The sequence below is a fragment of the Anoplolepis gracilipes genome, chromosome 5 (genome assembly GCF_047496725.1).
Source record: "Anoplolepis gracilipes chromosome 5, ASM4749672v1, whole genome shotgun sequence".
Taxonomy (NCBI): Eukaryota; Metazoa; Arthropoda; class Insecta; order Hymenoptera; family Formicidae; genus Anoplolepis; species Anoplolepis gracilipes.
In genome coordinates this window covers 10,537,306-10,548,344 of record NC_132974.1, presented here as the reverse complement: position 1 = coordinate 10,548,344, position 11,039 = coordinate 10,537,306, and the positions used below count along the sequence as shown (strand labels likewise).

Genomic DNA, 11,039 nt, shown 5'->3' with positions numbered 1-11,039 from the left:
GTGCGACAATTAACACGTGACAGGAACAGGTTAACAAGCGTCGTATTATCGTTTTTTATGTTGAAGTTAATCACTAGCATTTCACGGAACGTGAATATGCACATGCGCATATATACAAACGACTACCTATATAACAAGTGACACCAAAAAGAGTATAACAATCAACGAGTAAAAGCTGAATGAAACGGGCAGTTCTACTTCAAGCTTGGAAATAATCGCACTCACGAAAAATGGTATGTTGATACATCTTGTAGATATACTGTTTCGTTAAACAAAAAAGAAAAATAAATAAATAAATATCAGAAATATCAGACTATGCGACACAAAGTCAATATCTCTGGATTTTCCGAAAAATTTTAAAACAATATAATAAAATAAACTTGAATATGAGATCCTTAATAATAAATAAAGAGATAGATAAAAGGCAATAAGAGCGAGGAGCTTAGATTAGCGATATAGGTTAAACTCTACAATACCATTAATGTGTCAAAAAAGTATATTGATAATTGATACACTAATAAATTAATTGACTGATACTGATACAAGATACGCGAACGTTTCGATCCTTATTCGGATCCTCTTCAGCGCAACACATGAAAAAACGCAAATAATGTGCAATTAAATATCGAAAGTCATACTTTTAAGGTCAAATCGCTCAACAATAATAAACACGCAGTCAGATTATAATAAGAACTTATGATAAAACGACAGCATTAATCTACAAACAGACACAGAATGTTTGCCAGCTATTTACGAAGACATAAACAACTACCGAAGATCTAATGTCACCTAACTAACGACTTTTCTTCAAATTTATTATTTGCCCTTTGTCGCATTACCACTTGATCCTCCGTTACACGTATAAGTCACACGTATAATATCAGTGCGATACAAAAAACTTAAATTTGACATGTATTCGAATCTCTTTCCTGTAAGCATTTTTATTTAATTTAATTTTTATTTTTATTCTTTAATTTACATTTTATATATACTAACTAGTCAACAAAGTATCAATTTGTCGTCAGGTATTTATTTTATTCTAATTTATTGTATTAGAATCAATTTTTCTTCACCTCTAAACTGCACGCCTCGCGGCCTGGAAATCTTCGAGAAATGCCTGACAAAAAAATTGGGAAAATTTGGAAAGTCATTCTTTTTAAAAAAAAAACATTTATTTATTAACAACATTAAGATTGTGATCAAATAATTTGGATTGCTGACATTATTTATACGGTTGTAAAAGCGTTAACTGTTTATTCCGATAATTTAGCAACTGGTCTAATTTTTTATCATAAGTTCTTATTATAATCTGACTGCGTGTTTATTATTGTTAAGCGATTTGACCCTAAGAGTATGACTTTCGATATTTAATTGCACTTTATTTGCGTTTTTTCATGTGTTGCGCTGAAGAGGATCCGAATAAGGATCGAAACGTTCGCGTATCTTGAATCAGTATCAGTCAATTAATTTATTAGTGTATCAATTATCAATATACTTTTTTGACACATTAATGGTATTGTAAAGTTTAACCTATGTCGCTAATCTAAGCTCCTCGCTTCTATTGCTTTTTATCTATCTCTTTAAATATAATAAAAGTGTATCGAAAAAATATTTCCTTTCATCGCACACAACTGAAACTTCTTCCAATATTTCAAAATTAAGAAATTTAAAAAATGCAGAATTTTTTATAATTAAAAGTATTAAAAAATATATTATAAATATATGACGTATAAAACTAAAATTCTTAATTGCTGCAATGTATTCGTATAAATTAAATGTGTTATCCCGATATTATAGAGTCCGACATCTAGTCCTTTCGACGTTAGCAGCTATCTGGTACCTAATTTACCTGATTATCAGGTACCGGAAGCACCATGTTCATCGCCCTTCACAAGTGGACTTACATTGATGGATGTCTGCTATGGCGGTAGCACCAATTTATTTCTAAATTTGTTGAGCATGTTAACTACTTATAGCACAGTAATTAACGGTGTCTGCGAGCGTATCACACCTATTGACAAACCGACTCTTACTTACGACTTTATTGTTGTTGGAGGTAAGATAATCAATTATAAAAATAATAAAACGCATCCATTTTTCTTGTTCGATATTAATCAAGATATTTTTACTATATTATTTTAAACGCAAGATTATTAATTTAAGATCTATTCTCAGAGTATCACGACAATTGAAAATAAACTAATCAAGTTGATTTTTATAAAAAAAAAAACAAAAAAAAACAGTTTGGATTGAGTATTAATTCATCACTTTAATAACGTTTCCTATTTTAATTTTAGGTGGCGCAGCTGGTCCGGTCGTGGCCTCTAGGCTGAGCGAAAACGCGAACTGGTCTGTACTCCTCGTGGAAGCCGGACCGGATGAACCAGCTGGGACACAAATACCAAGCAACCTTCTACTCTATCTCGGTAATGCATTTTTGTATTTTTTTTTTTTTTAATCGGCAAAATGACTATTTGCGCAGTTAATTTTGATCGTATTCGTGATTGCAGGCACGGATTTGGATTGGAAGTATAAGACTACAAATGAATCGCACGCGTGTTTAAGCACAAACGGCAGTTGCAGCTGGCCGAGGGGTAAGAATCTCGGCGGATGCACTTCCCATCACGGTATGATGTACCATCGCGGCCACGAAGCGGATTACACCAAGTGGTACCAAATGGGAAATTCTGGTTGGGCATGGTCAGATGTACGTACAAGAAATTGTCGTCGATCGCATATTATCAGTATCGCGCAAAATATTATTAAACTATTAATAAACTTTTGTTTATTAGGTACTTCCGTTCTTCCTTAAATCAGAAAACAATCAGGAGGTTCAGACAGGAAGAGTCGACAAAAATTATCATGGTACTAGCGGTCCGATGATAGTCGAAAGGTACGAACTATTTTGCGATATGTTTCTCTATCTTATATTATTTTTTTATAATATTCTGTCTATATTCAACTTAGAATATATCAAAACAAATATATATTTGGAATTATTCAAGATAAAACTGTTGTGAAATAAATATGTTTTTACATATCATCAAATTTATCTTTAGCTAATTCTCTTCTATATTTATTATATAATTAGTTATAAAAATGTATATTATTCTGTTTTGTTACTAAATTTAACATTCTATTACTAGTTATTCAAAATTTAGAGTTATCATTGAAAAATAGTGCCGCATTTATTCCACGTCGCAATTAATGTGTTCGATCTGGTAATCATTAAATACGGATCTCTACGTACATTTAGAACTGTCACTTTAACATTATTCCCGCAATTTCTCTGCCGCTTTAATTGCTCTATAGATACGAATTAGACTCGCTGATCACTTTCATTAATAGATTCCCGTGGCAGCCGCAATTCGCTTGGGATGTAATGCATGCGGCGAAGCAAGTACGCCTCGGAGTCACCGAAGACTTCGTAGGCCCGAATCCCATAGGATTCACTGTCGCACAGACGATAAGCAAAAATGGAGTCAGGCTCAGCTCTCCCAGAGCTTACTTGTGGCCGCACAGGAATCGTCCAAATCTACATATAGCACTGAACGCAACCGCAACCAAAGTCAATACAAAAAAAGTCGGGTCGACAGTGACAGCTACCGGAATCGATCTCTTTATGGTGAGATTACACACTTTCTTTCCCTGATTTATGTATGTACGCGCGATTATATGTCCGTAAAACACGTAATGGGCTTCCGTATTCGCAGAATAACCAACATTATACCGTAAATGCGAAAAAGGAAGTAATACTTTCGGCTGGCACGATAAATTCGGCTCAGCTTCTGCTTTTGTCCGGCATCGGGCCGAAGAGTGTCTTGGATTCTGTGAAGATTAGCCAGGTTCTCGATTTGCCGGGAGTCGGCGAAAATCTCCACAATCATCAGTCGTACGGCGTGGATTTCAATATTGACCATAAGGCAATAAAAGAGTTAAATATCGAAAGTGCCACTCAATATCTGTTCGATCAAACCGGCCCGATGTCAGCAACGGGTTTAGCTCAACTCAGTGGTATCCTGGCGTCTAATCTCACTACCCCGGACGATCCAGACATTCAGATCTTCTTTGCTGGTTTTCAAGCTGTTTGTGACACGGGCGACAGAATTCCAGATTTGGTACCATATAACAATAAAATAACTGTTAGATTTACCTCCGTAAATGTACAGCCACGCAGTAGAGGTAAATAAATGGTTATATAATCCACGCATGTTTTAAATTGCGAGAAATATTTTTCTAATTAAATAAATAATGAGATTTTTATACATTTTTTTTTCTCTTGTCTGCTTTCCTAATTAAAAGTAATTAAATTGTTCTTCTTTTTCTAAAAAATTTATAGCTTTTTCTAACAAATAAATGTTCTGCTCTTACTGCAATTAAACGCAAGTAATTTTCAGGCCGAATCACGCTTGCATCGGGAAATTCATCGACACATCCCATCATCTGGAGTAACGATCTGGCGGAGCCGGCCGACAGACAAATTATTTACCAGGGTATTCAAAAGATTTTAAAATTGACAAAAGCGAAAGCATTAAGGAAGTATCGTTTGAAGGCAATAGATGACACTGCTCCGCAATGCAAGCAGTACACAAAGGGCAGCTATGCATATTGGGACTGTCAAATGCAATACAACACCCGGCCCGAAAATCATCAGAGCGGCACTTGCAAAATGGGTCCCAGTACAGATCCCATGGCTGTCGTTGATCCATCTCTCAAAGTTCATGGCATAAACGGATTGAGAGTAGCTGACGCGTCTATCATGCCGCAGGTATATATAATGTTTTTTTTCCTTTTAGTAAAAATGTAAACGATTAATGTTGTTATTTTTGTTTTTCTTTTAATTTATGATTATTTTGAAATTAATTTAACATCATGAACAAATAATTTTTACCAAATATTTTAAAACGCAACATGTTTCCGATTGTTTAGAAATTATAATTAATATACATTATTTTCTTCAATAGGTGGTCAGCGGTAATCCCGTTGCTCCAATCGTCATGATTGGCGAAAGATGTGCTGATTTTATAAAAAATGATTACAAAGTTAATAATCTCCACTCACGTGGAGAGTAAAAACAATTAGATAATGTCCGAATTTTTCTATCTGTTAAGGAATTATTAATAGACCCGACCTTTCCTCACCGGTATCCGAATTAATAGATATAATATATTATTATTATGTAAAGATATATCTAATAATAAGATAAACATATTGCAGATATTTTTTTATTTGTAAACAACTTTATAAGATATAATTAGAGATAATATTTTTCCTGTCTACTAAAGAATTAAAAATAGATTTGATATCTCTCCGATGTCCTGCGTGTGCTCTACGCGAATTAATAATTTAATATTTGTTAAAGACAATATGTAAAGACATACGTATGTAGATATGTATATATATATATATATATATATATATATATATAATAAGATAATATGTATAATTGCAGATTTTATTTGACAACTTTGTGTGATATTTAATAAAGATATTACCCACTTGGTTGTTAAACAACTTTGCTTTTTTATATACCTTACCCAATGTGCGCGTTTATATATAAACTAATCTTCTGAAGATATCAGTTATACAGCAATAAAGATAAGATTAGTTTATGAACGAAAAGTTTAGGTTTATGAGATTTATCTTCATTGGATGTAATAAAGTTAAATTACGGCGAATGAGATGTACGATAAACCGATTTAAAGAACGTCTCGTTAAATGATACGTCCTATTACATACACATTTCATTTAGAACTACATTTGATTTTATTCCATATTTGATTTTACCTTCACTTGAAATACGAATGCGAATACGAAATTTCGCGTTTATCCAAATAGTTTAAAAACAATCTGATCAAAAGTTTAAAGTTTAAATCAACGTCAGTTTTATTCGACTCAGCTACATATTATTCATAGATAAATAAAACAATGGAAAATTTTTATTTAATTTATCCGTCGATCTGTAGACAAAATTAAACTAGTTTCCCGCTCGAAAGAGTTTTTGTGGTGCTTGGAAGGAATACGCTAGCTACCTCAAAAGCTCCACTTACGATATCTTACATCTCAATTATTAAGATGGAAAAGAAGGAATGCATCTTGGAGGAGGTCACGGAAGCAGAATGAAGCAGTACCGACTTACTTCCTTAGCGGGAGGGGATGGGAGAAAAACGGGGGAGGGGGAGGACCGCGAGGAGAGTCACAGAAGCTGGAAGCTTGAAGAGCTAGCACTCGACCTCCTTAGATTCGCGTGCTTACACGAGAGCGATTTCACGACCCTTCGCTTGACCTCAGTAGCTATTCATCCAACTGAACTTTTCGAGATCGAATGCACCAGTCTCGGGAGTGCATTCAACATAGAACACCCAACGAATGCTTCGATCCGTCAATAGTATCGCGGGCCACGGGTTAAGATGGATTATTGACGAATTCAAATATCGACATTACATTCCGTTAAATTACATCGATGCATTTATTCTGATTATATTTTTAAAGAAACGAGATTTGAATCAGATATATACATATATATATATATATATCTGAATGCGACAATATATCCTTATAAATATTAAAGCTTTTTTTACACTATAGAAAATAAAATATTGATAAATGTTTTAAAAATTTGATAACTTGTGGTATTCACTAAATATTAAATTATGTAAAAAAAATACTAGTTAACATTCACGTAAATCCGGAGAGTAAATTCTCTGCTTCAATAATGCAAATTATCTTTATTTTTCGAATTGCTAAATTCAGACTGCAGAAATTGTGAACAATTTCTGCAGTCTTGCTGACAGATTGAAACTGTAAGGAATGTCCTCAAATTCCATTACGTCATGGCACCTTTAAGCGAGAGAGAATGTCAGACCGTGACATTCGAACGCTTCCGGCGGAATAGCACATTCATACCTGATATGCGATTTGTTATGCACCAGTTAACACCTTATCAGCATTATTTCTTACGAAATCTTTCTCTCTCTCTCTCTCTCTCTCTCTCGCTCTCTCTCTCTTTCTCTTAAATCTCTCTAAGCGTTTCGACGCCCGAATATTAATTTTTCCAACAATTAATATCCATTAATTCGCTTAAAAATTTCATAATTACACATTAAGTGTTAACTTTTAAATCGGATTACGAGATTCAATGTAACACACAATATATATTTTGCAAAGGATTAACTGAATGGTCTTCTTCTCGAGCGATTTTCAATTTAATCTGAATGTATCTACGCAATTTTTCTTTTATAACACACAAAATATATTTCGTTCGATATTTTGTTAACCGCGCATCTGAAAATAAGGAAGAAGAAAAAAAAATTATTATTTGCGCTGCTTGATGACACCTTGTCGTGAATTTTAAGATACACAACTTTTGTATATCTCAACGTATGACATTACGTCGCCTGCGCCTTCTCGTGTCCAATTTACATTACGACTTCTGGCGCGCTGTCGTCTCTCGTCCCGAGAACGAGAAACCTCGTTCGCAAAAGTTTATTTTCCTCATTCATTCATTCCGATTGACTGTAACCCGCTCGCGGAAAAAGTTTTCGGCGTTGTAGCGATGGATATAGCGAGAAGAGAAAACGAGAGATAGGTATGTTTGACTATTCATGTTTTCGACGGATGCTCGAGAATCACTGACAGACCCGGCGGGATAGACACCGTTACATACACAAGTCGGCGGGTCCGAGCAGATGATGAGATAAACAAATTATAAATAAAACATCGAATATACCGGGTGTGCGCGCGCGCAGAGAGAGATACAGGTCTATAGGCAACCGCACAACGTACTATACATCGTCCGCGCGTCTCGTCCTCTTCGTCCTTCTCGCCGTCGCACTCGTCGTTCGTCGTTGTCGTTGTGCCAGGAGCGTAACGACTGCTTTGAATTTCATGAGGGTGCGAATGAATTCATGGTGGGATGGCGCGGTTGGCCCCGGAGACTCGGCGATTTCAAACGCCTCCTGCGACCTCCCGCAGTTACGCGCTTTAGAAAAGTCGAAGAAGCAATTCTCATAATACTAACTGCCGCTTATTTTACACCGTATAATTCCTTAGTTCCGATGGACAATTTAACAAGCTCGCGAGTCTTGAGGAATCTACAATCTTCTAAATCTTTGATCGCGTTCTATGAATGAGTGAATTTTTCGAAAAAGTTATCAAGTAATAGCAAATGTCTCTATCTTTCTTTGTTATTTTTCTTTTCTTTTCAATAAATATCATTAGGCAACAATATTTATTTCCGATCGTGAAATTGCAAGCAAGTGCATGCATATTTAGGGAGACATTCAAGAGGAAGACTCGAAAATGTGATACTATTATGGCGGCATAAGCCTTCATGAATTATGTAATCCATTAAATTGCGAAATATCGAACTGATAAAGCAGATGCGGTCACGGGTATTTCCGAAAATTATGCCCCAATTCCTCCGGCCGAATCCGATTACGCCGGGTGAGCCCTTCGCGCCTGGTGTAATGAAATCTCCGTTGCCTCGTTAGGCAGTAACAGCGGTCGCTTTGACGCCGGAATTTATAATTTCTCGCTTCGTCGTTAATGTGACATTAGAGCAAAGTTATAAAATTACACACAAGGCCCAACGCCTGGTGACTATCGACAAACAAATAAGTGCATTAACCTCGACGTTCGAAACTTTGTTCCAATTAGGGACATGTGAGAGAATTACTGTCTAATAAAGCCACCCGTGTGAACACGATTGCTAGAAACGGAAGTTGTAACAGTAAAAGGATCATTGACACTGTGAACTTCGAGGACCACGAGTTTCCACCCACGTTGACATTTTACTTTGTTTACTAAATTAATTGTCAATCTTTATTTTTCTAACACTACCTTCTAAAAAATTAAAGAGAGAGAGAGAGAGACAGAGAGAGAGAGAGAATAACAAAACAAACATTTTTAATAACAACTCTTAGTATTCACCATTGCATACTATTTATCATTCAGACAGGTAGATCGAGATAAAATTCTTGACAATATCCGCAGACTTCCGTCGTTACGTCTCGGCCTCGAGATAAACGAGTCGAATCGTTAATATTTGGCCCCACGGATTACTCGACAAATCCACGGTGGTAGCTCACTGTCGTGACGAGGTGAGAAACGAAAAGGGGGACCAATCGCGTCTCCAAAGCCACGTAGGCTTAGGAACACGTTACTCAACCGTACCTCTTGGCTAAAATATTTTGCCGGTTTGCCTCGTTATTTATCCTGCCAGAGAAAGTTGTTGTTGGTGTCGTCGGTAGTCGTCGTAATAAATGTCCTACCCTTGAGAGCGCGGGACTTGGCTTGCGCGAGGGAACGTCGTTACACAAGTCGGCCCGTCGTACCGACTGGTTTTGCTCTACTTTTTGCGCGACATGCCAGCCACAACCACGTCGAGGACAATATACAAGGCGTCTAAGCGAGAAAATAAGATATGTCGACGAGAGGAAGGGCGATGTCTCTCTTTCTCTCTTACGATTCCACCACTATTCCAAAAATAATTGAATCGATGCAAAAGTACATTTTTTTCGAAAAGGAAAAAGATCGACGTGGACCTTATATTTTTTACAAGTGGAAAAATTATAATGTATAAAAATTATAAAAGTACCTGTATCCTTTTCCTCCTTCTTGTTTCAAAGTAGAAATTTATTATAAAATTTCTAATTAAGTTCCCATCTGCAAGCCTATTAATAATAACTAATTTCCTAATAAATAACGTTATATAATATCGACTGGTGATATCAAATCAATTTGACTGGAAGACATATTTTAGACGATATTTTTCCAATCTATCAGACTTGGCTTTAACTATGGGGAGAACGAGCAAGAAAGTGGAGCGGAACGGCACGAGCGTGGTATACCGCGACGATCAATTAACGCAATTAATTCAACGACCACTCGTCTACGGAAGCGCGTTATTAAATTTGAAATAGTCACGATTACGTAACGTAACATAACGGCGGCGCATACGGCGCGAAAATAGGTTCGTTATATTCAGGCGTCGTTATATCTCACGAGAGAAAGAGAGAGAGACGGAGACGTCGCTCGCTATAAGGTGGCCCAATTAGAGAGAGCGACGTTTAAATAAATTTCCATTGATAGCCACTCGTTCCTGCAGCAGCTGTCGTTATGTTCGCTTCGCGAATAAATTAGCAAAAATCAACTGCAAGTAACTTCGATTCGAGACGAACAAAATAACAAGATTAATTTCGAATCATTTCGAACCGAGGCCGAGCGATATATATCGATCGCTTATCAAATGCTCGTGTCGACGATTGAGTTTCTGGGGCTTTTGCGGAACGATCGTATTTTCCGCGAATTAATCGATCGATTGTTCCGACCGCCGCTAATCATTCATTATGGTATCGACGTAACATCGTCATTTTCAAGTGCCATCGCATCACATTATCACGTTATCACGACGAAGTTAATGTCGCCGGATTTGGAAATGCTGATTCTGCGGTGTGCCGCGTTCAAATTTTGCGGATAGAAAACGCGACACACGCTTCATGGAAGCACGTTAATAACTGGCCTGGTAATTAACTTACACCCAACACAAACGGAATAATTGGCGCACGAGATGCATTATAGACAAAAAGCCCCCAACGCCGTTCAAAAGCACACTTTTAATATAAATGTATATGTATGTGTATACATATATATATATTTAATTTTTTGTTCATACATTTGTAATATTTCGAACATTTATAAAAACAAAAAAAACTTGAAATGTCATCTCGCCATTTAAAATATTGCGACTACTGAAATATGAAATAATCCTCTATGCGCGTCATATTCGTCACGCGGTTAATCGCGAATGCGCCGTGAAAGTTCAACGTTTTTCGACAGATATGCCCGTTTCCCAATTCTGAGCCGCGAGGGATGAAGGATCAAAAAGCGGATGAGAGGTAATTCATAGAGCTTTTTCAACGGTAACGTCATGTCCGGTCCGATCCGGTCCGGTCCGGTCCGGTCCGATCCGAACGCGCGTTCAAGAGCGCTCGTATAACGGGACGAGCAAAGGGTAGTTTTCCAGGGAAATTCACGTC

The 11,039-nt window shown here is 36.6% G+C and overlaps 2 protein-coding genes across 5 annotated transcripts in view; one reads left to right on the top strand and one right to left on the bottom strand.

The window, feature by feature from the left end:
* The window catches only part of LOC140665638 (kin of IRRE-like protein 1), a 366,422-nt gene that overhangs the window by 266,073 nt on the left and 89,310 nt on the right, over nucleotides 1-11,039 (bottom strand). The window lies entirely within an intron of this gene.
* On the top strand, nucleotides 99-5,163 carry LOC140665639 (glucose dehydrogenase [FAD, quinone]). Of its 2 annotated transcripts, none has more exons than XM_072891967.1 (9): nucleotides 99-233; nucleotides 1,798-2,056; nucleotides 2,298-2,426; nucleotides 2,511-2,707; nucleotides 2,793-2,893; nucleotides 3,349-3,625; nucleotides 3,714-4,182; nucleotides 4,398-4,768; nucleotides 4,965-5,163. In XM_072891967.1, the coding sequence occupies exons 1-9, from the start codon at nucleotides 231-233 to the stop codon at nucleotides 5,070-5,072; spliced, it is 1,914 nt and encodes a 637-aa protein (XP_072748068.1). In that variant the 5' UTR covers nucleotides 99-230; the 3' UTR covers nucleotides 5,073-5,163. The 2 variants fall into 2 exon arrangements, with proteins under 2 accessions (XP_072748068.1, XP_072748067.1); XM_072891966.1 differs by lacking the exon at nucleotides 99-233 and adding an exon at nucleotides 896-931.

Bases quoted from the DNA above. Each gene is read 5' to 3' on its own strand.
- LOC140665639 (XM_072891966.1), top strand. From the start codon at position 911: ATGTATTCGAATCTCTTTCCT. The intron at 2,057-2,297 runs GTAAGATAATCA...TTTTAATTTTAG, and splicing joins CGACTTTATTGTTGTTGGAG to GTGGCGCAGCTGGTCCGGTC. The intron at 2,708-2,792 runs GTACGTACAAGA...TTTGTTTATTAG, and splicing joins CTGGTTGGGCATGGTCAGAT to GTACTTCCGTTCTTCCTTAA.